This window comes from Symphalangus syndactylus, chromosome 5, assembly GCF_028878055.3.
Source record: "Symphalangus syndactylus isolate Jambi chromosome 5, NHGRI_mSymSyn1-v2.1_pri, whole genome shotgun sequence".
Taxonomy (NCBI): Eukaryota; Metazoa; Chordata; class Mammalia; order Primates; family Hylobatidae; genus Symphalangus; species Symphalangus syndactylus.
In genome coordinates this window covers 16838622-16865194 of record NC_072427.2, presented here as the reverse complement: position 1 = coordinate 16865194, position 26573 = coordinate 16838622, and the positions used below count along the sequence as shown (strand labels likewise).

Here is a 26573-nt window from a genome sequence, read left to right as displayed (position 1 = left end):
AGCCAGGAATTTGAGGCCATCCTGGGCAATATAGTGAGACCGTGTCTCTACCAAAAAATTTTTTTTTAATTAGGTGAGCATGGTGGTGTACACCTGTAGCCCTAGCTACTTGGGATGCTGAAGCTGGAGGATTGTTTGAGCCCAGGAGCTCAAGACTATGGTGAGCTATGATCCCAGTACTGCACTCCAGCCTGGGCAACAGAGCAAGACCCTGTCTCAGCAAAAAAAAAAAAAAAAAAAAAAAGATTACCAACTGCATGAAGATGCTTTTGTAGCCAGTTCTTTTGAAATTGGCTTGAATCACCTATTTATCTAATAACTATATCAGTTTTTAGAAAAGGCACTGGCTCTTCTCCTTTTTGGTTGTTGTTTCTTATATAAATAGATCTATGCTTATAGAAGGAGCTTTTTGTTTAGTGACATCCAAAGTAGATATGACCAAGTATTTTTTTTGTCTCAAGGTGCCAGCTTCAGGTATTTCTTCGTTTGGAGATGTGTCTGCAATGCCCTTCAATAAATGAAAGTACAGATGATATGGAACAAGTAGTGGAGGAGGCAAGTATATAGTTTCGTGCCATTGAAATAAGCCCTAGATGCTTTCAGCTTCCCTGCAGAGGGCATCTCTCTAATAATGTTCTAAAATCTCCTTCAGGTGACAGATTTGCTGCGCATGGTGTGTTTAACTGAGGATTCAGCGTACCTAGCAGAGTTTCTGGAGGAAATTTTGAGATTGTAAGTTTCATGGTTACTAACTTAACTTTAAAATTGTTTTGTCAAAACCTACATATGGTGTTGTCTCTGACTTTTGGAGTTGTAAGGACTACTTCTTAGGCTGGGTGAGGGAGGGAATAGAGAGGGTAAGATGGTAACTCTGTTCCATATTTGATCAATCTATTCCACAGGTATATTGACTCTATGCCAAAGACACTTGGAAATCTTTACAACAGCCTAGGGTTTGTGATTCCTCAGAAGCTGGCTGGTGTCCTTCCTACGGATTTTTTCAGTGATGACTCCATGACACAAGAGAACAAATCACCACTTCTTTCTGTGCCTTTTTTGTCAAGCGCTCGTAGATCAGTGTCAGGCAGCCCTGAATCTGATGAACTGCAGGAACTTCGTACCAGATCAGCCAAGAAGAGAAGGTAAGAGCTCAAAGAATGAAAGGAATTATTTGCACTGTTATAGTTCTGATAAAAGATGTGTTTCAACCACAGTCCGGTCATCTTTGTCCATATAATTTGTTGAACTAATAGCTGCCCTTATGTCTGAATCAGAGAAGCCAACTATTAGAGCTCCTAATAGGAGCATCTGACAATCTTTATATTATCTAGGAAATATATAGTCATGTTTTGCTTAATTAACAACAGGGATACATCCTGAGAAATGCATTGTTAGACAATTTTTGTTGTACTAACATCAGAGTGTGCCTACCAGAACCTAGATAGTATGTATTTTTTCATTTATGTATATTTTTTCATATGGAAAAGCTAATGTTCCAGCATTGTTACTGAATAGCAGTCATTTCCCCTACTTGATCTGTAATGCCAATATCAAGTGTCATTTATTAGGTTTCTATATAGGCTCCATTATAACCTATGGGACCATTGTCATATATGCAGTTTGTCATTGAAGGAAACATTGCGTGACTGTATAGTGTTTATTTCCTATTTCACAAAGCCTTCTTTACTGTCCACATGAGGTTTCCAGGAACTAGGCCTTCTATGAAATAAGCTTAGAGTTTCAGCTTTTTAAATATCCCTTGATGTTTTTCATTGTTCATAACTGGTTGAATTTGTTACTTTTGAAAATTCTGGGGTGACTTGTTTTATTATAAACCCAGAAAGGTAATAAACCCTTAAGGTAACTGGCTTTTATTTAAATCATATTTCATTTTACTTAGACTCTAGTTCCATTTGAATTTAACTATATATAACCTCTATCTAGTATGTATTAACTATTTCTATTTTTAAAAGGAAAAATGCATTAATAAGACATAAAAGCATTGCTGAAGTTTCACAGAATCTTCGACAAATTGAAATTCCTAAAGTGTCAAAGAGAGCTACGAAAAAAGTAAGTAAACCTTCCAGCTTGAGATGACACAGTAAATAAGAACAAAAAGGCAGTGTCCCTACTTTTAGGAAAATGAACTTTGGAGGATACAGAAATAATATTAAATATTTTTATGAATGTGTATAAAACTATAATCCAAGGAATACAGAAATATAAACTTGTTAGATTAACAATTTTACTCGAGTGTGATAGAGGTAATGTGAAGAAAAACAGCGAGTAAAAGTTAGGAATGAATTAATTCAAAATCTTTAATGTAGATAAGAAAACTCATAAAACAATAACTAAAATAAGCAAAGCAGTCACTGGAAGAGAATATACAATTGTAATAGGACTTTGGTTGCATACCAGAAGGTGCTTTTCAATATGTTATATTTTACTTCAATAACAAATTTAGGCCAGGCACAGGGGCTCACACCTATAATCCCAGCACTTTGGGAGTCAGAGGAGGGAGGATAGTTTGACACCAACAGTTTGAGACCAGCCTGGACAACATAGCAAGACCATGTCTCTACAAAAAATAAAATTAAAAAGAAATTAGCCAGGCATAGTGGCACATGCCTGTAGGCCCAGCTATTCAGGAGTCTCAGGCAAGGAGATTGCTTGAGCCCAGTAGGTCAAAGCTGCAATGAGCTATGATCGTGCCACTGCACTCCAGCCTAGGTGACAAAGCAAGACTTCATCTCTTAAGTGAATTAATGAATGAATAAATGAATGAATAACAAGTTTTTTTGAAAAAGAAAATGATGACCATCATGGAGCCAGGAGGTAGGGTAGTCCCCCCTTATCTGCAGAAGACATGTTCCAAGAACCCCAGTGAATGCCTGAAACCACAGATAGTACTGAACCCTATATATAGTACTGTTTTTTCCTATGCATGCATAAGTTCAATTTGTAAATTAGGCACAGTAAGAGATTAACAACAACAATAGTAAAATAGAACAATTACAGCAATATAATATAATAAAAGTTATGTGAATGTGGTCTCCCTCTCAAAATATCTTATTGTACTATATTCACCCATTTTGGGGCCATGGTTGACCATGGGAAACTGAAACCGTGGAAAGTGAAATCACAGATAATGGGGTACTATTGTTTTTTCATGGCAGTTGATATAAGGACTTGGGGTTTTTATTGGTTGAAAAAAAATAAACCTAACTGGAATCTGTTTACTAAATAGAATTAATGTCTCGCTAAGGAAAAAAGGGAGACTAAAAACACAATGAAACTTTTCAACTGCATGAACTATCTGAGAAGAGTTAAAATTCAATGAGAACTATCTTTAGAAGCATTAATTATTATAATAGTGGTTTGTTCTGTTTCTAGATATTTGTAGCAATCCTTTGGAATTGGAGGTGGGATTTCTTTTAAAGGGTTAATGGTGTTCACTTTCTTATACTTTGTGAATAAAATGCAAATCTTACATATCTCACAATCCTGATTGAAGATTGGAAAATCCAAAAGTGAATGGCCAAAAGTTGCCAGGCCTTTATTCTCACTAGATTTTACAATGATTTGCAGATCTTTCTAGCACACTTTGAAACTTCTGTTTTAGATTGGACAAGACAGTTTTCTTCTTTAAGATCAGAATTACGACGGGCGCAGTGGTTCATGCCTATAATGCCAGAACTTTGGGAGGCCAAGGCAGGAGGAATCACTTGAGCCCAGGAGTTGGAGACCAGCCTAAGCAACATAGTGAGACCTTGTCTCTACAAAAAATTTAAAAATTAGGTATGGTGGTGCACTCCTGTAGTCCCAGCTACTTGGGAGGCTGAGGTAGGAGGATTGCTTGAGCCTGGGAGTTTGAGGCTGCAGTGAACTATGATGAAGCCACTGTACTTCAGCCTGGGTTACAGAGAGAGACTCTGTCAAAAAAAAAAAAAAAAAAAAAAAAAATTTGAGGTCAGGATTCGATTGTGGTTAGTAATGTTTTTTCATGTCAAAGTTGGTACCATAGATAAGTGACAGTTGTTTAACTGAAAGGACCAGATGTTACATTTTTAAAAGAATAAATCTCAGTTCTCTGAAGGATCAATATAGTATCAATATAGTTAACTCGGGAAGCAGTGAACTTGTAACTTAAGTGTAGACATATAGTATTAATTACATTAATGTATATTAATTTCTTTTACATGTCTTAACTCCAGAAGAGCACAATGATTAAAAGAAAAAAAAGGTTTGATCCTGCCTTAATACCTCCAGGACATACTCTCCTAGTTTTTCATTCAATTACATGGATTAACAAGGGTTGACAAACTTTTTCTGTAAAGGGCCAGATAGTAGATGTTTTTAGCCTTTGCAGGCCATATGTCTCTGCAACATCTATTCAGTTCTACTGCTATAGTGGGAAAGCAGCTACAGGCATTATGGAAAGAAACGAGCATGACTGTGTTTCAGTAAAAACTTTATTTTCAAAAACAAGAGGTGGCCCAGATTTGGTCTGTACGCTGTAGTTTGCTGACCCCTGGATAGGAAATTGGATGTATGACTTTTATTTTTATTTTTATTTTTATTTTTTGAGATGGAGTCTCCCTCTGTCGCCCAGGCTGGAGTGCAGTGGCACGATCTCGACTCACTGCAAGCTTCACCTCCCAGGTTCACGCCATTCTCCTGCCTCAGCCTCCCGAGTAGCTGGCGTGTGCCACCACGCCTGGCTACTTTTTGTATTTTTTAGTAGAGATGGAGTTTCACCATGTTAGCCAGAACGGTCTCGATCTCCTGACCTCGTGATCCGCCCACTCGACCTCCCAAAGTGCTAGGATTACAGGCGTGAGCCACCGCGCCTGGCCGGATGTGTGACATATTTTTACAATTATAGTTTATCTCTTTAAAAGAGTTATTAATCAATATAAATAAGAATGATCACATCTCATGTCTTATCAGCAAGACCTTGGTTATATCACTAAGACCATTTGTTAAGTTTCTGCCCATATGTGGTGGCTTCTTCAATTATTACGATGAATTGAAAAAACAAAAAATCTTTAAAAAACAATTTCCTTGTTTTGATGCATCTGGGGTTTAGACTCTTGAATCTTCTATTGTAATAGCAAGTAAATAGCAGTGTGATAAAGAAATGTTTCTGAGAGTATAGCCTCCCTCTAATTAATGTATATGGCTTTTCCCTAATTAGGTATAAAAGGTATGCATGATTATCATTAAAAAGTTAAAACATATAAAGTTAAAAGTTAGGGTGTTCCTTCTCCATCCATTCATCAGAAGTAATCACTGATGATAGTTTGTTGTGTGTATTTCCAGGCCCTTTTCTATATGCACCAATAACACCAAAGATTTGTGCAGATCCATTATATACATATATATAAATGGTATAACTTAGAATACTTAATATTTTCCTTTTTCCTCCCTATCACAGATCTCTATGTTAGTACAGGTTGAGTATCTCTTACCCAAAATGCTTAGGAGCAGAAGTGTTTCCAATCCCAGATGTTTTTGGATTTTGGAACATTTGCATTACCTGTACTTACTGGTTAGCATCCCACATCCAGAAGTCCAAAATGCTCCAATGAGTGTTTCCTTTGAGTGTCGTGTTGGCACTCATGAAGTTTTGGATTTTGGAGCATATTGGATTTTCAGATTACGGATGCTCAACCATCTATAGAGAGGTCTTCCTTCCTTATTCTTGTAATGTCTGCATTGGATGGGTATGTAATTTGTTTAACTGTTTCACTCTTTATGGGCATTTATAGTGTTTTTTATTTTGTATTATTACTATAGTGCAGCATTGAGTGTTTTTGGAACATTTCTTTTGTACATTTTATTATTTCTATTATGGATCCCTGTAAATGAATTGCAAGAGTCAAAGAGTTCATGTGAAATCTTTATTCTTTTGTTTCAATGAATGCCTATTTAAATTTTCTTTCTGGATTTTCTCATGTTTCAGGAGAACTCTCACCCTGCTCCTCAGCAGCCTTCCCAGCCAGTGAAAGATACAGTGCAAGGTATACTGTTTTCTCAGTGTATATATTTATTCACTAGAATGACAACTTTATTTTTATTGTATGTATTTAAGCAGCTGCTTACAGGTGTAAATTAAGGCTTTGTATGATTGTTGGCTAATAAAATATGTCCAAATACCATGGACATAGTCCCCTAGGAATAGTCTCAAAATATTGTATTTTACAAAATAACTGGTCTGAAATCTTTAAAAACAAAAAACAAACAAACAAAAAAACATTATCATGAAAGCTGGAAGAAAGGAAAAAGAAAAGAGGCAGTGGGACTGTTTCAGATGAATGGAGTTTAAGCATGACCGCTAAATGTATTCCATGATCCCTGCTTGGATCTTAAATTTAGGGAAGAAAAATACTAGAAAGGATATTATTGAGACAACTAGAGAAATTTGAAGAAGTGGTGTATGCTAGATAATATTGTATCAATGCTAAAGATACTTTGAGTGTAATAATGGCATTGGGGTTATGGAGGAGAATGTCCTTGTTTTCAGGAGATAACATGCTGGCCTTTAGGAAGTGAACAGTTGTTTGCAATTTACTCTCCAGTGTTTAGGGGAATAATGTACATACACAGAGAAGGAAGGAGAAAACAAATATCATCAGTTGGTGAACTTTAGTGATGGGCATATGTTTAATTTTATAATTATTTGAAACTTTCTATAGATATTAAACTTTTCAAAACATTGGGAAAATAGAGAATAACAAACCAAATTTGGCTTTCAGGTCATAAATCAATTTCACCAACAGCCTAAGTTAGGTAACAGGAACTCTTATAATGGAGATAGGGAAAAAAATTTTTAAAACTTTGTTGTGTGTTATTGATGTCCTTAATAACCTTAATATGAACGTTTATGTCATTGATGGGTAAACACAAGGGTTGCTCCCAGTTTGTGGATCCTAGATTATTTGGTTTGGGTTTAAATGATTAATCTTTGAAGAATTCACCCTTGGGGAATTTTTGAATCACTTCCACCAGGCTATCTTAAGATTAAGGTATTGTCTTGCTGGCTTTGCCAAGTACTTCTTGACTTTTCAGCTATTTTTTTCTAACTTTGAGTCTAGATGATGAGAACTTTCATGCTTTGGAGTCAAGAATAAAATTTAAAATGTCCCAGCAGCTTAGTAAAGTAGTCAGAAGAAGAAGAAAGAAATCTGTAGAATTGAAAAGAACAATTCTCTGCTCAATGCTGAGCTGAATAGACAGCAGCAAAAAGGTCCAAAATGAGAAAAATAATCATAACGTGGGATATATTAAAAGGACCATGACCTATGTTAGCCATCCTCTTACTTAAGAATTACGTCCATCTTACAATGAGTAGCATCTAACTCAGTAAGTGGTGGGGGCCTTCCTCGTGTTCCTGAAAAGTTAGATTTAAATTGAATTCGTAATGGAATACTACAAACCACTGTATACCAACAAATTGGATAACCTAGATGAAATGGACAAACTCCTAGAAAGATACAAACTACTAAAAACAGACTCAAGAAGAAATAGAAAATCAGAATAGATCTATAACAAGTAAAAAGTTTAAATTAGTTATCAAAAAACTACTCACAAAGAAATGCCCAGAACTAGAAGTTTTCACTGCTGAATTCTATCTAGCCTTTAAAAAAGAAATTAGCACTAGCATTTATTATGGTCAACTGATATTCAGGGTACCAAGCCAATTTGATGGAGAATGAATAGTCTTTTGCACAAATGATGCTGAGACAACTGGATGTCCACATGCAAAAGAATGGCATTGGACCCCTACCTCATGCAAAATAACATATAAAATTTTTTTTAATTTGCAAAAGTAAATATTTTTAATGCATTATGGGAATATACTATTTAAGGAGACCTTATTAGCATATGTGACAATAGCAATCTGTAGAGTAGTTTCCTCAAGGAGCTTCTCTGTTTTGGTTATCTTTTCTCAGATACGGCATTTATTGATGATAATCTTTGGCTTTTTCTTTTTCTTTCTTTTATTTTTTGATGCTTTCAGAAGTGACCAAAGTTCGAAGAAATCTTTTCAACCAGGAATTGCTTTCCCCTTCAAAGAGATCACTAAAGCGGGGGTTGCCTAGAAGCCATTCTGTGTCAGCTGTGGAAGGTCTAGAGGATAAACTTGACAACTTCAAGAAGAACAAAGGTACCACATTTCAGAATAGCTAGGAAAAAGGAAAGGGAGATTCTGTAAGATTAGTAGTAATGTACCGTCTTTCTTTCCTGATTTAGTAATTTGAGTCTTCTTCCCTCTTTTTTCTTTCAGTCTAGCTAAAGTTTTGTCAATTTTGTTAATCTTTTTTTTTTTTTTTTTTTTTTTTTTTGAGACAGGTTCTTGCTCTATCACCCAGGTTGGAGTGCAGTGGCGCAATCTCAGCTCACTGCAGCCTCCACCTCCCAGGCTCAAGTGATTCTCCCACCTCAGCCTCCTGAGTAGCTGGGACTACAGGTATACACCACCACACCCAGCTAATTTTTTGTATTTTTTTTGTAGACACAGGGTCTTATCATGTTGCCCAGGCTAGTCTCAAACTCCTGAGCTCAAGCGACCTGCCTTCCTCGGCCTCCCACAGTTGCTGGGATTATAGGCATGAGCCACCACACCCAGTCAACTTTGTTAATCTTTTCAAAGAACTTACTTTGGTTTATTGATTTTTCTCTATTGGTTTTCTTTGTCTTTTTTTTTTGAGACAGAGTCTCACTTACTCTGTCTCCTGCGCTGCACTGGAGTGCAGTGGTGTGATCTTGGCTCACTGCAACCTTTGCCTCCCAGGTTCAAGCGCTTCTCCTGCCTCAGCCTCCCTAGTAGCTGGGATTATAGGTGTGCACCACCACACCTGGCTAATTTTTGTGTTTTTAGTAAAGACAGGGTTTCACCATGTTGGCCAGGCTGGTCTCCAACTCCTGGCCTCAAGTGATCTGCCCGCCTCGGCCTCCCAAAGTGCTGAGATAGGTGTGAGCTACCACATCTGGCCTCTATTGGTTTTCTAATCTCAGTTTCATTTTTTTTTTTCCCTCTATTGGCTTTGGTTTTTGTTTGCTCTTTTTCTACTTTTTTAAGGTGAAGTTTAAGCTATTGATTTGAGATCTTTTTTAATAAAGCACTGCTTTAGGCATATCCTATAAATTTTGATATGGTTTGTTTTTGTTTTCATCCTCTCAAAATATTTTCTAATTTCCCTTGTGATTTCTTCTTCGATCCACTGCTTATTTCGGAGCGCATTAATTTCCACATATGTGTATTTCCTAAATTCTCTTCTCTATTTATTCTAGTTTCATTCTATTGTTGTAAAACATACGTTGTATGATTTCAGTCTTTTGAAACTTGAGACTTATTTTATGGCTTAACATTTGGTCTACCCTGGAGAATGTTTAATGTGTGCTTGAGAAGAATGTGAAGGATTCTATAGATGTGTGTTGGGTCTAGTTGATTTATGGTATTATTCAAGTCTTCTGTTTCCTTGTTGAGCTTCTGTTTTATTGTTTATTCATTATTCAAAGGGGCATATTAAAGTCTCCAGCTATTATTGTTGAATTATTTATTTCTCCCTTCAGTTCTGTCAATTTCTGCTTCATGTATTTTGAGACTCTGTACTTAAGTATATATGTCAATAATTATTATGTCTTCTTGATCAATTAAACTTCTTACCAATAGGTAATGTACTTTGTCTTTTGTAACCTTTCTTGGCTTACAGTCTGTTTTGTCTGACAATAATACAGCTCCCCACCCACCAGCTCTTTTGCATAGGATATCTTTCATTGTCCTTTTACTTTTAACCTTAGTGTCTTTGTGTCTAAATTAAATATCTTATAGACCTCATAGATTTGGATCACTTTTTTTAATTCATTCTGCTTATCTCTGCTTTTCAATTGCAGTGCTTAATCCGCTTCTATGAATGTAATTACTAATAAGGAACAGCTGTCATTTTCTATGTTTTATGCTTTTTTGTTTCTCAATTCCTCAATTCCTGATTTTTGTATTTAGCTGATTTTTTGTAGTGTACTAGTTTAATTCCATTCTTTCTTTTTCTGTGTATTTTTAAGTTGTTTTCTCAGTGGTTACCTTGGTTAACCCAGCTACTGGTTACCTCAGTTAGCATCTTAAGCTTAAAAGAACCTGGCTTTATGAATAAAGCCAACCTGTTTTCAGTAATATACACTCTGCTACTATATATTTCTGTCTCCTCTTCTCTATATTGTTGTAGACTGCATCTTTATACATTGTGTACCTGTTAATACAGACTTAAATTATATAGGATTAAAAAAACAAAATTACCATAATGCTGGCTTTTATATTTATCTATATAGTTACCTTTACCATTGTTTTTTATTTCTTCTCGTGGCTTTGAGTTATTGTCTAGTACCTTTCATTTTAGCTTTTCTTATAGGGTAAGTCTACTGATTATGAACTCCCTCAGCTTTTATCTATTTGGAAATGTCTTACTTTCTACTTTATGAAGGACATAGAATTTTTTGGTTGACAGTTTTTTTTTCTTCCCCTTCAGGACTTCAAATGTGACATCCACTGCCTTCTGGTCTCCCAAATTTCTGATGAGAAATCAACTATTAATCTTATTAAGCTGCTTCTCTATTGCTGCTTTCCAGATTCTCTCTTTGTCCTTGGGTTTCAACACTTTGACTACAACGTGTCTCAGTGTGAATCTCTGAGTTTATTCAGCTTGGAGTTCGTGGAACTTCTTGGATGTATATGTTCATGTCTTTCATTAGATTTTTGGAAGGTTTTCACCATTATTTCTTCAAAAAATTTTCTGCCGCTTTTGGTCTCATTTCCTCCTTAGACTCCCATGATATTTGTGTTGGTACACTTGATGGTGTCCTACAGGTCCCTCAGACTTTGTTCATTTTTTTTAAAATTATTTTTTCTTTCTGCTCAGGCTGGATAATTTCAATTACCTTATCTTCAAGTTCACTGATTCTTCTGCCAGCTCAAATCTGTGGTTGACCCTTCTAGTTAATTTTTTCATTTCAGCTCCGGAATTTCTACTGGATTCTCTTTTATCATTTCTATTGCTTTATTGATATTCTCATTTTGTTCATACGTTATTTTCCTGATTTCCATTAGTTTCTTATATATGGTTTAAGTGAGCTCATTGTGTATATTTAGAGAAGTTGATTTAACATCTTTGACTAGTAATTCCAATGTCTTGGCTTCCTTAGTGATGGTTTTTGCCAAATTCTCTTTTCTGATAAATAGGCCATACTTTCCTGTTTCTTTGTATTTTTACAAAGAAAATTTTTTTGTTGAGTACTAGTTATTAGGGGTATTATAATGTGGTAACTGCGTGGAGGTCAGATTCTGTCACCCCTCAGGGATTCCTGTTTTTTGCTTATTAAGGACTTCAGCTATTCATTTGTGCCTTTTCTGAACTATTTGTGTAAAGTATGTATACCTTGTTATGTGTGGTCACTGAAGTTTCTATCTATTATCTCTATGGTCAGCCAATGACCTAAGAAGGATTTCCTTAAATGTCTGATTCAAGAAACAAGGAGGGGGAAGGTGAGTTTGTCCCTTAATCTTCTGATAACTGGGAGAAACCCACTGTAGCCTAAGAGAGCTGAAACCAAGGCAGTGTCTGCACTGCTCCTACAGGAATCTGCCTGATTGACCAAAGCATTTAACCCCCAATTTTTGGAGGACAAGGTCTTCACTGTCTGCCCTAGCACCAGCCAGCTGCTCCTGGAATGTGGGCTGCTATCCCAATAGTTACAGCAGGGATGAGAAAAGGGAAATGGTAGCTAGTTCATGCACATCATTCCCTTCCTAAAGATCAGCAGCCTCTCCCATCATCAAACACCTCCCAGGTTATTACAGGTGTTCAGTCAAGTTCCCAGGTTCCAAAATAGTGAATTCTGATCTTTTTTTCTAGTTTACTAGTTATTTGGGTTGAGGGACTGACCCCTAAAGCTTTCTTCTCCATCATGTTGCATAACCTCACTCCCCCTGGAGATTATAATTAAGATATTAACTTATAACAACCTAGTTCTCATTGATACCAATTTAACTTTGATAGTTTATAAAAACTTTGCTATTGTATAGTCCTACTGACTATCCCTTCTTAGTTCTATATTGTCGTGCAAATTACATCTATACATTGTATGCCCATCAATACTGATTTATAATCATTACTTTGTATTTTAAATAACAGGGGGGAACAGTTACAAATAAAAAACTCTTTTATAATGTTTTTCTTATATAGTTACCTTTACCAATGCTGTTTAACTCTTTATGTGGATTTGAGTTACCCTAGTGCCCTTTCCTTTCAGCCCACAGGACTCCTTTTAGTATTATTTATAGTGTAGGTCTGCTAATGACAAATTCTGTTTTATTTTGTTTCAATCTGAGAATGTGCTGATTTCTCCTCATTTTTGAAGAATACTTTTATTGGGTATAGAATTCCTGGTTGACAGTCTTTTTTCTCTCAGCACTTCGAATATGTCATCACATTGCCTTTTGTCCTTTGTTTCTGACGAGAAAGCAGCTGCTAATCTCATCAAGGATCTACACACGATGAATAGCTGCTCTCTGGCTTCTTCAAGATCTTCTTTTTTTCACTTTTGATAGTTTGGTTATGATTTGTCTGGGTTTGGATCTCTTTCACTTTATTCTACTTGTATTGAGTTTCTTAGATGTGTAGTGTCTTTCATCAAATATGGGTCATTTTTAGCCAATAGTTATTCAAATATTCTTTCTGCCTCTTCCTCTCTATCCTTTCCTTCTGGACATCCGGTATGTGTGTGTTGTTGTGCTTGATGGTGTCACAAGTATCTGAAGCTCTGTTCATTTTTCTTCATTCTTTTGTCTTTATCTTCCTTAGACTGGATCGTCTCAATTAACCTGTCTTCAAATTTGTTGACTCTTTCTTCTGCCACCTCAAATTTACTTTTCCTTTTTGTTATACTTTTTAACTCTAGAATTTCTATTCGCTTTTTTTTTTTTTTAATTTCCATCTGTTGATATTCTCTGGCAAGTCATTGGACTCATGTTTTAGATCTTTAGGTGTGATTTTCTTTAGTTCTTTGAACATATTTAAAACAGCTGATTTAAAGTCTTGTTCTAGTAAGTCCAATGTCTGGACTTTCTCAGGGACAGATTCTATTGGCTGATTTTTTTTCCCCTGTGTATGGGCCATACTTTTTTGTTTTGTTTCTTTGCATGACTCATAATTTTGTTGACAACTGGATTTTTTTTTTTTTTTTTTTGAGATGGAGTCTTGCTCTGTCACTCAGGCTGGAGTGCAGTGGTATGATCTTGGCTCACTGTAGCCTCAAACTCCCTGACTTCCTGGCTTAAGCAATCCTCCCACCCACCTCGGCCTCCCAAGTAGCTAGCTGGACTACAGGCATGCACCACCACTCCTGGCTAATTTTTGTATTTTTTTGTAAAGATGTGGTTTTACTACATTGGCCAGGCTTGTCTTGAACTTCTGGACTCAAGCAATCTGCCTGCCTCAGCCTCCCAAAGTGCTGGGATTACAGGCATGAGCCACTGCACCCAGCATGGATATTTTAAACAATATAATGAGGCAGCTGTAACAATCAGACCCACCCCACCCCTGCTAGGATTTGTTATTGTTTTGTTTAGTGACTTTTCTGAACTATTTGTTTAAATTTTGTATTCTTTGTCATGTGTGGCCACTAAAGCCTCTGCTCAGTGGTCTTAGTGGTCAGCTAATGATTGGACAGAGATTTCCTTAAATGCCTGGAACCCATAAGTTTCACAGCCCCCACTGAGGGGCTCTGTGTGTGTTGGGTCATACCTTCAACACTCAGCCAGGCAGTTTAGAATTCCACTTCACTTTCTGTTTTGCCAGAGCCTCAAGGTTAGCTATAGGTGGCAGCTTACAGGCTTCTCAAGTCTATCCTTGGCACACGCACAGTGCTACACGTGTGTGGACTTTTGGATGCCTAAGAATGTTGTCAGAGATTTGCAAAGTCCCCTGTGATGTCTCATTCCCCAATTTTCCCAGTTAAACTTTTGGCCAGCTTGTTATTGCAGCAAATGTTACCACCACCTCAGGTAGCTGTGTGACATTTAACAATTGCTGCTGATTGTTTTCAGTAAATGCTGTCAGGGAAAAAGGTGGTTTACACTGTATGAGTTCTGAGTCAGGTCAAATCAAGACAAGCATTGATTTGAGTAGGATTCTGCAGGGAACTGCCAGACAGGTTAATGGATGACAGTTATCTGAGAATGGAGTTTTGGAGGAGCTCCAGCCTCATTCTGCCCTGTCCAGAGGCTGCTGGGCTGTTGGTTTTCACTGCGATTGTGGGAAATTGATTTTTAAAGCTACCGTAGGGCTAGGGGGAAGGGGCGGGGACTAAGGCAAGTTAAAGCTTCCTGAGATTCAACCATTTTTCTTGAACAAATACTCCCTAGATTTTTGCAAACCTTTAGTTAATGTTCAGAGTTCTGGAAAAGTTGATTTTTGACCATTTTTCCCAGTGATCTCTGTTCCTTTATGGAGGAGAGTGTTCAGCGGTCCTTACCTCACCATTCTTACTGGCATCACTCCTCTTTACTAGTCATTTTAAGCTCACTTTAAATCAGTCCTCTCATAAGTAGCTTGGCTGCCTACTCTACTGAGAAATTTTATGCCACCTAGGTTTATCTTAATAATTAACATTTATGTGGCATATCAGCATTTTCACATATTTCATTTAATCATAAATACTAGAACCACCAACTAGGTGTTAGTCTTAACAAGTGAGCAGTTTTCATTTTTTCAGGATTGCTTATTAGATAAAATTTTATATTTATATTGTCTCTTTTCTTTTCTTTTTTTTTTTTTTTTTTTTTTTTTGAGACGGAGTCTCCCTCTGTTGCCCAGGCTGGAGTGCAGCAGCATGATCTTGGCACACTGCAACCTCTGCCTCCTGGGTTCAAGTGATTCTCCTGCCTCAGCCTCCAAAGTAGCTGGGCTTACAGGCACGCAGCACCTCGCCAAGTTAATTTTTGTATGTTTAGTAGAGATAGGCTTTCACCATGTTGGCGATGCTGGTCTTGAACTCCTGACCTCAAGTGATCTGCCCTCATTAGCCTCCCAAAGTTCTGGGATTACAGGCATGAGCCATTGTGCCCAGCCTATATTTACATTGTCTTATGTCATTTTTTAATCTCTAATAGTGCTGACAAACTTCTATCATGTTGAGTCCTGTAACCACAGAACTTAGCCCAAAGACCATTAAAATCCTCTCCAGCTAGGTAATAAGCCATACAGAAGTTCAAACTGCTCCCTTGGCCTTACTGCTGCTTCTTGATGAGGTTAAATGAAATTTATTATTTAAGCTGTGTTTACATTTTAGGTTATCACAAACTGCTGACTAAGAGTGTGGCCGAGACTCCAGTGCATAAGCAGATCTCCAAAAGGCTGCTGCACAGACAAATCAAGGGCAGGTGAGTGACATCCCCATCCAGGCTTCTTCATACACCCACACCATCTCAAAGCGGCCTTGTGGGCCACTACTTGGCTTCTCTTGACCTTCATGACTTAAATCTTAACTATATTGCTTAAAACCAAAGAGCATTCTATAAGCTCTCCATGGGAGGAGGAGAACCATATAAAATGTACACTTGTCTGGCCTCAATTATTTTGAGATTTATCCATGTTGTTGCATGCAATAGTTCATCCTGTTTTATTGCTGAGAAGTATTCCGTGGAAGAGATACTCCACGGTTTTTAAATCCATTCATGTGGAAGTCTGGAATCCCAACTCGGCCTTTGCTGACAGAGGTGTGGGTGGGGCTGCAGTTTTTTCTGCAGCGATTGGTTGGAGTAGAGCTGTTATTGTCTGAAAGTTTTCTGTCTTGCTTGGCTGACCCTTTCCTAGTTCTTTGGCTTGAGAGCTCTCCTTCCTTGGGGCATCTGTAGTTTGCTCCTGGTATACCTGTGTTGTCAGCTTTTCTGGCACCCAGTCTGGGGGTGTAGTCAGCAAACAGAAAACCCAGGGAGCTAGCTCACTGCCCTCCTCAGGTCCCAAAGTCCCCAGCCAGGCTGCCTTCTCTCTGCCTTTCAGAATTGTCTCCTGCTCATTGTATAGATAATGTCGTGGGTTTTTAGCTTGATTTCAAGGGTAATAGAAGCACACCTACTTCATTTTGTCAGGAACCCATCTTGACATTATTTGTATATGGATTTTACACACTTGTGAAGTTTATAGGTTAAATTGCAAAAGGTGAAATTGGTGGGTCAGAGGCATATATATTTTTAATTAAATTTTTTATAAAGTCCTTGACACATTGGCAGAAATTAAGGCTCTTAAACAGAAACTTGAATGTTGCTGCTCATTACTGTGATAGTCTGATAGTTTGGTATAATTTTTTAATACATTAATGGGGTTTATAATTCTGATGTTGTAAAATTGCTTTCCAAAAAAAAAAAGCAAAACAAAACCACATTCTAACCATCTCACTCTTTTTTTGAGTCAGAATCTCACTCTGTCACTCAGGCTGGAGTGCAGTGGCACAATCCCAGCTCACTGCAACCTCTGCCTCCTGGGTTCAATTGATTGTCCTACCTCAGCCTCCAGAGTAGCTGGGACTACATGTGTGTGCCACTGCACCCAGCTATCTTTTTTTTTTTTTTTTTTGAGACAGAGTCTAGCTCTGCCGCCAGGCTGGAGTGCAGTGGCGCGATCCGAGCTCACTGCAACCTCTGCCTCCCAGATTCAAGCGATTCTCCTGCCTCAGCCTCCCAAGTAGCGGGGACTACAGGTGCATGCCACCACGCCCAGCTAATTTTTGTATTTTTAGTAGAGACAGGGTTTCACCATGTTGGCCAGGCTGGTCTCGAACTCCTGACCTCAAGTGATCCGCCCGCCTCAGCCTCCTAAGGTGCTGGGATTACAGGCGTGAGACACTGTGGCCAGACTAACCTCTCGACAATAATCATGTATGAGAGCCTTTACCAGCACTGGTGTTATCAGACCCTGTGATCTTTGTGATCTTGTTAAGTGAGAAGCTGCCTGTCTCCTTAATAAGTGTTAATTACAAGTGGTATGGAATAATCCTTGTGCTGTGGTTCCTCGAGGTCCTCTGATCCTGGTCCTGATATTGGTGTTGTTGAAGAGTCCCCTGAAAAAGGAGATGGTGAGTGTTATCTCTTTTTGTTTTTAATGCAATCTACCCAGCTTCTATGAAAACCTTTCTGCATGTATTGTTACTTGGCATATCCTAAGATATTTTACAGAAATTGTGATGGCTCTGAGTCCACAATGCAGCTCAGTAAATATTTATAAGTGAATGTTCTTTTACATAGAAGGTAATGAGAGAATTCTGGAAAAGAAATATTTTTGCACAACAGATATGAAATTCAGGATGACGGCTAAACTGTGTTATACAAAGTGCTATGACTTATTTTAAAAGTATAACTTTGTTGGAGCTTTTCACTACATATTTTGCAAGAAGGCAGGGAAATTTTTTACTGGGGAGTGTCTTTTCTGAGACATTATCTTTGCTGCTGCACCTTATGTATCTGTGTATTCCATGCCCCCAACACACAGTGCCTGGCACATAGCAGGTGATCAGTAAGCACATGTTGAATGAGGGTGAGCAGCAGGTGTGGTGATTCACGCCTGTAATCCCAGCACTTTGGGAAGCCAAGTGGGGAGGATCACTGGCCAGGAGTTTGAGACCATCTTAGGCAACAAAGTGAGATGCCGTGTCTATAAAAAATTTTTAAAAATCAGCTGGTCATGCTGGCATACTCCTGTGATCCCAGCTACTCGGGAGGCTGAGGTGAGAGGATCTCTTGAGCCCCGGAGTTCAAGGCTGCAGTGAGCTATGATCGTGCCTCTGCACTCCAGCCTAGCGACAGAGCAAGACCATGTCTCTAAAAAATAAAATAATAAAAGTATACATGATGAAGGAGGGGTTTTAAAAAACTAACTTCTAAGTTGCTCAAGTAATTCACATTTATTGTGGAAAAAACAGGAAATATAAAGAAGCCAAAAATTTTAAAGCACTCAGTAATTCCACAACTCAGAAATACTCTAACATTTTAGCATATACTCTTACTGCTATTATTTCTATATAAATGCATGTAACATATACATACGAAACCTAACATGAATACTTGTTTTTGCCCTACACCTTTTTTTTTTTTTTTTTTGGTGAGACAGACTCTTGCTCTGTCACCCAGGCTGGAGTGCAGTGGCATGATCTCTGCTCACTGCAACCTCCACCTCCCAGGTTCAAGCAATTCTCCTGCTACGGCCTCCCAAGTAGCTGGGGTTATAGGCACCCACCACCATACCTGGCTAATTTTTGTATTTTTAGTAGAGACAGGGTTTCACCATGTTGGTCAGGCTGCCTACACCATTCTTAAGGTGGCAGTAAATAAGACTTCTGAAGGTAATAGTCCAGTGGGTCAGTGTTTTTTTAATACCTTGTTGGGACCATGTATCAAACCCCTCTTAGTTTTTTAAGGGACACTTCAGAAGTCTCTTAAAGCTAATAGCTTGTTGAATTTCCATCTTATATGTGGTACTATGTAAATTTTGCCCATTTTTGGACAACATGAGAAAATGTCAAGCTTGTAGTTGTCTTTGGTTACTTACTGTGGTTCTGATTTTACAGAAATAAGTTTGAGACGAAGTCCTCGAATCAAGCAGTTGTCATTTAGCAGGACACATTCTGCCTCCTTCTATTCTGTGTCTCAGCCGAAGTCTCGAAGTGTGCAAAGAGTCCACTCTTTCCAGCAAGATAAGTCAGGTAACATCTGGGCGCCTCTGCCTTCACAAGTCCGTGCTGACTTGGTGAGAAGTGTTTTTGGGAAAAGAAGCAAGAAATTTGACATTTTCTTTCTTGACATTGGAGAAGTAGAATAGGTATGTCTAGTTGAGGTTCAGGGTGATGGCTAGATGAACAGTCCATGACTTTGTAATCAGTCATCCCTAGGACTCCTACAGCTGGTCATCCATGCTATCATTATAGGTAGCTCATTCATTCAAGAGGAAGCTACCCATAATTTCCCATATGGACAGATCCTACACATCAGTATCTTAGGTGGAAGGTGATATCTGTGTTTACGTTCTTCATTCTTCTATCCATGGTTAGCTTGCTAATAAATTTGTGTTTCTTATTATATCTTTTTTTGAGACAAGGTCTCACTCTGTCACCCAGGCTGGAGTGCAGTGGCACGAACATAGCTCACTGTAGCCTCAACCTCCCAGGCTCAGGTGATCCTCCCACCTTAGCCTCCCGGGGAGCTGGGACTACAGGCATGCACCACCACGCCCAGCTAATTTTTTGTGTTTTTAGTAAAGACTGGGTTTCACCATGTTGCCCAGGCTGGTCTTGAACTGCTGGGCTCAAGTGATCCATCTGCCTCGGCCTCCCAAAGTGCTGGGATTACAAGTGGGAGCCACCACACCCAGCCAGATATGTGTTTTTATATTTACAAATTAAATTAGTTCAGTTGTCTACATTTTCTAACATAGGAACTGGGGTTAATATGCAGTCTTACTAAAATTCAAAAAGGCAGCAGTTATTGCAGTTGCTGACATAAATAGGTGGGATTTTCCCCTGAGTTGCTCTCAAATTGTTGCCTTCTTTCTTTTATGAACTGGCTGGGTTTTTCTTATGTTTTGTTTGTTTGTTTGTTTGTTTTTTGAGATGGAGTCTCACTCTGTTGCCCAGGCTGGAGTGCAGTGGCGCGATCTTGGCTCACTGCAAGCTCTGCCTCCTGGGTTCATGCCATTCTCCTGCCTCAGCCTCTTGAGTAGCTGGGAATACAGGCGCCTGCCACCACACCCAGCTAAATTTTTTATATTTTTAGTAGAGACAGGGTTTCACTGTGTTAGCCAGGATGGTCTCGATCTCCTGACCTAGTGATCTGCCCGCCTCAGCCTCCCAAAGTGCTGGGATTACAGGCATGAGCCACTGCACCCGGCCTTGTTTGTTTGTTTTTGAGATGGAGTTTTGCTCTTGTTGCCCAGGCTGGAGTGCAATGGCACAATGTTGTCTCATTGCAACCTCCACCTCCTGGGTTCAAGCAATTCTCCTGCCTCAGCCTCCTGAGTAGCTGGGATGACAGGCCCCTGCCACCATGCCCAGCTAATTTTTTGTATTTTTAGTAGAGATGGGGTTTCGCTATGTTGGCCAGGCTGGTCTCGAATTCCTGACCTCAGGCCATCCACCTGCCTTGGCCTCCCAAAGTGCTGGGATTACAGGCGTGAGCCACCGCGCCTGGCTGGCTGTTTTAATAGTATTGGAAGAACAGGAATTGAGAAAGAATTAAATGTTGTTGCTGTTTTTGACTTGCAGACCAAAGAAAAAGTTCTCCAGCCAAAAGTATTCGGTCTCCCAAGAGTCTTCTTTTTGGGGCAATGTCTGAGATGATCAGCCCCTCAGAAAAGGGTTCAGCTCGAATGAAAAAGCGTTCAAGAAACACTTTGGATTCGGAGGTACCTGCAGCTTACCAGGTATAATGTTTTTGTAACGGTTGAAATAATATAATCTCCTGGAACACAGAGACATGGCCAAGGAACTCAGAGTCCATTAGGGAAGAGAAAGCGGGTGATCTCTAGATAATACTAGAGATTGGAGGTGATTGGGTGGAGCCACATGAATGATTATTAGACATGTGGGAACTTCAAGCAGCAGGTTTGATTGAAGCCACGGTGGGGGCGGTGGAGGAGGAGATAGAGAGGATCTCATCTGTTCTCTTGGCTTTGTCTACCGTTTATATTATATACTGCACAGATATCTTTCTGGAGTGTGTGACACTCATCTTTTCCGTTTGATTACCCATGCCATCCAGTCACCAACATTAGAAACCTGGGAGTCATCCTTTTCCCTCTCCCCAGGCATAGCCAATCAGTTGAGTCCTGCCCATTTTATTTACAAACTGACTCTTTTTTTATTTGTTTTTTTGTTTTTGTTTTTTTGAGACAGAGTCTCATTCTTTTGCACAGGCTGGAGTGCAGTGGCACGATCTCAGCTCACTGCAACCTCTGCCTCCCAGTTCAAGCGATTATCCTGCCTCAGCCTCCTAAGTAGCTGGGATTACAGGCGCCCACCACAACGCCCAACTACTTTTTGTGCTTTTAGTAGAGGTGGGGTTTCACCATGTTGGCCAGGCTGGTCTCAAACTCCTGACCTCAAGTGATCCACCTGCCTCAGCCTCCCAAAGTGCTGGGATTACAGGCATAAGCCACTGCACCCGGCCTACAAACTGACTCTTGTACTCACCCCCTCTTCTCCCCTACTGCAATTCCTACCCTAGTTGGGTTCTACCTGGAACACTTCAACAGGCTTTTCCCTCTCAAAGGGAAATCCTCCACCCAGAGGTCAGAGTGATTTCTGAAACATTCCTCTCAGTTTGCTTAAAATGTTCACTTTGCTTAAAGCTCGATAGACTCCCCGTCCGCTAAAGCAAGGTTTTAAGTTTTCCTAAGTGGAACTCTTGGGTTGAAAAATAATCACCTTTGTTTGGAAACTCAATAAATTGCTTGGAGGTTGGGAAAGACATAGAGCTCTGGAGAAGGGTTTGAAAACCATAGATCTACACAACCAAGATCAGTCTCCTCCCGCAGGCAGGCAGGGTCTTCCGTGGTCTGTTCCCTCTGGCCTCACCCCTCCCCGCTCCACCTTCCCAGCAACATCAGACTGGGTGCCATCCCGCACAGCCGCTGCTTTTCACTTCCAGGCCTTTGCTGGTATTGTTTTCTATGCCTACAGGTCTCTACCACCCCACCCACTTTTCCTGCATTTGCCTTCCCCTGCCAACACCCATGCTTGAAGACCTGATCCAGGCCGGGTTAGGCAGCCCTTCTTTGTGTTCTGTGATGCCCCTTGCATGTCCCTGTCACTGCGCCAGTCACATTGTATTTTCACCTGCGTATGCCCCACTGAACAGGAAATGCCAACTAGACTGAAAGTCCCCTGACAGGATGAAGGAAGGTTGTAGGAAAGATAAGCATTGATTTCCTTACCCGTTGGAGCTTTTCACTACATATTTTTGCAAGAAGGCACGGAAATTTTTTATTGGGGAGTGTCTTTTCTGAGACATTATCTTTGCAGTTGCACCTTATATATCTGTGTATTCCATGCCCCCAACACACAGTGCCTGGCACATAGCAGGTGATCAGTAAGCACATGTTGAATGAGGGTGAGCGGCAGATGAGGTGGCTCCTGGAGGCTGCTTTAGGCAAAGATCAGAAATAGCTGCCTCATCTGAAAAGAAGGAAGAGCTAGAGAGTAGCTGCAGTGGTAGAATGATTCCATTAGAGGCAAAAAGCATGGTTTAGCAATATGTAGATTATTAAAATTATTTGTTCTTAGGACAGACTAAACTTGGATAGTGTTTGGTCCTAGAAAAAGTGGACAAGTAAAATCTGAGTCATGTTTTGGAGAGGGAAACGGGTCACTATTTGAGATTTCCATCTTTAGATCATTCCTTTGGCTGACTATAAATCTCCCATTTGGTCTTAGAGATTACTAGAACACTTCAGAGATTATGAGTTATAATATTCAAGGACTGAAATAAGCATTTCTCTTTTCAGACTCCCAAGAAGAGTCACCAGAAATCTCTGAGCTTTTCTAAAACTACACCAAGAAGGATCTCTCATACACCACAAACTCCATTGTATACTCCAGAAAGGCTGCAGAAATCCTCTGCAAAAATGACCCCTACAAAGCAGGCAACTTTTAAGGAGTCCTTAAAAGACTCCTCCTCACCCGGCCATGACTCACCATTGGATTCAAAAATCACTCCTCAAAAACGATGTACCCAGGCAGGAGAAGGTACCTCTCTTGAAACGAAGACACCAAGAACTCCTAAGAGGCAGGGTACTCAGCCGCCTGGGTTTTTGCCAAGTTGTACTTGGCCACATTCAGTGAATTCCAGTCCAGAAAGCCCCTCCTGTCCAGCCCCTCCAACTTCATCGACTGCCCAACCCAGGAGAGAGTGTCTCACTCCCATCAGAGACCCTCTCAGAACACCTCCGAGAGCAGCAGCCTTCATGGGCACACCAAAGAATCAAACACACCAACAGCCCCATGTCCTCAGAGCTGCTCGGGCAGAGGAACCAGCCCAGAAACTAAAGGATAAAGCTATCAAAACCCCAAAAAGACCAGGGAATTCAACTGTGACTTCTTCCCCACCTGTTACGCCAAAGAAACTATTTACCTCTCCTTTATGTGATGTCTCCAAGAAGAGTCCATTTAGGAAATCTAAAATAGAGTCTCCTTCCCCAGGAGAACTGGATTGGAAAGAGCCCCAGATGTCACCCAGTGTAGCTGCATCTCTCTCCTGCCCTGTTCCCTTAACTCCCCCTAAACTCTCACAGAGAGCTATGTTGGACACTGTCCCTCCTCTGCCCCCTTCTAAAGTTGGGAAACGGTGTAGAAAGACCTCTGATCCCAGAAGGAGCATCCTGGAGTGTCAGCCTGATGCCTCCGCTACTCCTGGGGTTGGCACAGCTGAGAGCCCAGCTGCCCCCACAGACTCTAGAGATGACCAGAAGGGACTGAGCCTCTCTCCTCAGTCTCCTCCTGAAAGACGGGGCTACCCAGGCCCTGGTCTCAGGAGTGATTGGCATGCATCCTCTCCTTTGCTCATTACAAGTGACACAGAGCATCTCACTCTCCTTAGTGAAGCCGAACACCATGGCATTGGTAACTTGAAAAGTAACGTCTTATTAGTGGAAGAGGGTGAGGGGCTAAGGACAGCAGATGCTGAGGAGAAGTCTTCTCTGTCTCACCCTGGGATTCCCCCATCTCCTTCCTGTGCGCCTGGCTCTCCTCTGATGCCTTCCTGTGACGTGCACTGTACCACAGACGGGAGACAGTGCCAGGCTTCGGCACAACTAGACAACCTGCCAGCATCAGCTTGGCATTCCACAGACTCTGCCAGCCCACAGACCTATGAGGTTGAGCTGGAGATGCAAGCTTCTGGCCTTCCCAAACTTCGAATTAAAAAGATAGACCCCAGCTCTTCGTTAGAGGCTGAGCCGCTCAGCAAGGAGGAGAGCTGTCTGGGAGAGGAGAGCTTCCTCCCTGCTGTCAGCATGCCCAGGGCCAGCAGGTCCTTAAGCAAACCTGAATCCACCTATGTGTCACCCCCCTGCCCCTGCCTCTCCCACAGCACGCCAGGCAAGAGCGGGGGGCAAACCTACATCTGCCAGGCCTGTACCCCCACCCACGGCCCTTCTAGTACCCCCTCTCCATTTCAAACAGATGGGGTTCCTTGGACACCATCCCCCAAGCACAGTGGGAAGACAACTCCAGACATAATTAAAGACTGGCCCAGGAGGAAGAGGGCGGTGGGCTGCGGCGCCGGCTCCTCTTCTGGGAGGGGCGAGGTCGGTGCAGACTTTCCTGGGAGCCTGTCACTGCTTGAGTCAGAGGGCAAGGACCATGGCCTTGAACTCAGCATCCACAAGACACCTATCTTGGAGGATTTTGAGCTCGAGGGAGTGTGCCAGCTCCCAGACCAGTCGCCTCCCAGGAACGGCATGCCTAAGGCCGAGGAAGCCTCCTCCTGGGGACAGTTTGGGTTGAGTTCCTGGAAGAGGGTCCTGTTGGCCAAGGAAGAAGCTGACTGTGGAGCCAAAAGGATCTGTGACCTGAGAGAAGATTCAGAAGTTAGTAAGAGTAAAGAGGGGTCTCCAAGTTGGAGTACATGGCAGCTCCCCTCCACAGGAGACGATGAGGTGTTTGTTTCTGGTGAGTTTGTTTTTGAAACCCACTTGCCTCATGGTTTCTTTTGGTCAGAGTGCTTAACAAGGAGGCACTTGGGAGTTGCTTCTTGGGAGGCCTGGGCTTCCCAGTTGGGGGTCTGGGGACGCTGCTCTTACCTTGTGGGATCTCCTTAGGCTCCACCCCACCTCCCAGCTGTGCCGTGCGGAGCTGCCTCTCTGCCAGTGCCCTCCAGGCTCTGACCCAGTCTCCGCTGCTGTTCCAGGGGAAAACACCTTCCTCTCAGAGCAAAGACCCCAGAGGTAATGTTTGTTGAAGGTCGAGGACCCTTTCCTGTGGGAGACTCTCTGAATTCACCAGGGTTGCCAGGCAGCTCGATTCTAGAGGAGCCCTGGGGAGTGCCAAGTGTGGGATAGGTGACTTGGTGCCTACAGCGTCGTGTGTGCCCTTCCCAGAGAAACTCCACATTAGAACTTGTGTGCATGTGAACAGAAGCCCCCTCAAAATCCTACTAAAATTCCTCGGTCCTCCTGAAAATGTTGACAGTCGTGGGCTTGCCGCAACATGCTGCTTATCTGCAGTCTAAGAATCTGAACAGGAAGGTGTTCTGAGCAGCACGAGTGATAGGCCTGTTTAGAGCTAGTTCCCCACAGCGGGTTTATCCCCATGTTCTGTACATTCGGTGGGACACAGTACTGACTCTAGTTATAATCAGCCTTCAGGCTCTAGGATTCCCCTTCCCCTTCCAAATCCTATTCCCAAAAGACAAGGATTTGGCCTGTTAACTGCCCTGGTTAGCAATGTTGCTTTCTGCTGCTAGAATCAAAGGGGGAGTGTGGGAGGCAGGGGACTTTGGTGGTTCAGTTCCCTCAAGACCATGATATAAATCATGCAAAACAGCATAACCCCAGAGATCTGAGACCTAGAAAGAATACAGGATATTAACCCGAGGGAATTCAAACCACAGGTACTTTGCATTTTCAGAGCTGCTTCTTGCTGCCAGCACAATGCATAGCTGTTAAGGGCAGGGTCCTTCTAAAAAGTGTAGGTACCATTTCTGCAGGATGAGCGAACCTCCAAGCAGTGCTGATTTTCTTAAAGTCTGTATAAGAAAATCAACAGTCGTGGGCTTACCACAACATACTGCTTATCTGCAGTCTAAGTGTAACCCTCTGCAATTTAAGCCCACTTTTTTCAGTTCGGTCCTCTGTGACTCCCGCATGCTAAGCCTTTCTACCTTCTTCTAGATGAGGATGTGGATGTACTTCCCTCCACTGTAGAAGACTCTCCTTTCAGTCGCGCATTCTCCAGGAGGCGCCCCATCAGCAGAACTTATACACGGAAGAAGCTCATGGGAACCTGGCTGGAGGACTTATAGCCACAAACACTACTGAGCCCAAAAGACGAAGGAGTCAGCCAGGACCCTATGGGCATAAAGAAGTCGGAGGCCTGGTCCCAAGCCTCTTTTGCCACGGTGAGCGTTCAGATTGCCATTAGAATGCCTTAGGGTTTTCTAATTCCCCTCACGGATCCAATCCATCTCCTGGCCCTGCCCCTTGTTGGGGAAGTTGCAGGAGGAGAGGTGGATGGCAATGTAGTTGGTGCTATAACTCAGGCAGCCTGGGAGTCAGGAAGCCAGACAAGGAATCCCATTCCAGCCTCACCCCAACCATGGCCTTGGCAAGTCAGGGGGCCACTCTGCCTCATTTATGCAAATGGAGAAAGGACCTCCCTGGGGTCTCTTGAGCTGCTGTAAGGCCGGGCTGCTGTGACACAGGCAGCGCTTTGTAAACTGTGAAGCCATATATGTGAAACTGAAGAGTGCATTGGGCAGCAGAAGCTATTTTTTGCCTTCCCTGTGTGACAATAAAATCATCTCTAGTGACTGA

The 26573-nt window shown here is 41.2% G+C and overlaps 1 protein-coding gene across 5 annotated transcripts in view; it reads left to right on the top strand.

Annotated features, from left to right (window-relative positions):
- Nucleotides 1-26573, top strand: part of TICRR (TOPBP1 interacting checkpoint and replication regulator) — a 54801-nt gene that overhangs the window by 26271 nt on the left and 1957 nt on the right. For 2 of the 5 annotated variants that reach the window (XM_055277239.2, XM_063640117.1), the window contains exons 10-22: nt 462-555; nt 653-732; nt 903-1142; nt 1974-2070; nt 5966-6023; nt 8024-8170; nt 15349-15439; nt 17072-17130; nt 18619-18753; nt 20308-20465; nt 22548-24711; nt 24861-24986; nt 25932-26573. In XM_055277239.2, the coding sequence (XP_055133214.2) occupies nt 462-555; nt 653-732; nt 903-1142; nt 1974-2070; nt 5966-6023; nt 8024-8170; nt 15349-15439; nt 17072-17130; nt 18619-18753; nt 20308-20465; nt 22548-24711; nt 24861-24986; nt 25932-26062 (3580 nt within the window). In that variant the 3' untranslated portion in view covers nt 26063-26573. The remainder of the gene's footprint in view (nt 1-461; nt 556-652; nt 733-902; nt 1143-1973; nt 2071-5965; nt 6024-8023; nt 8171-15348; nt 15440-17071; nt 17131-18618; nt 18754-20307; nt 20466-22547; nt 24712-24860; nt 24987-25931) is intronic. The other 3 variants (XM_063640118.1, XM_055277240.2, XR_010121007.1) reach the window with 2 other exon arrangements.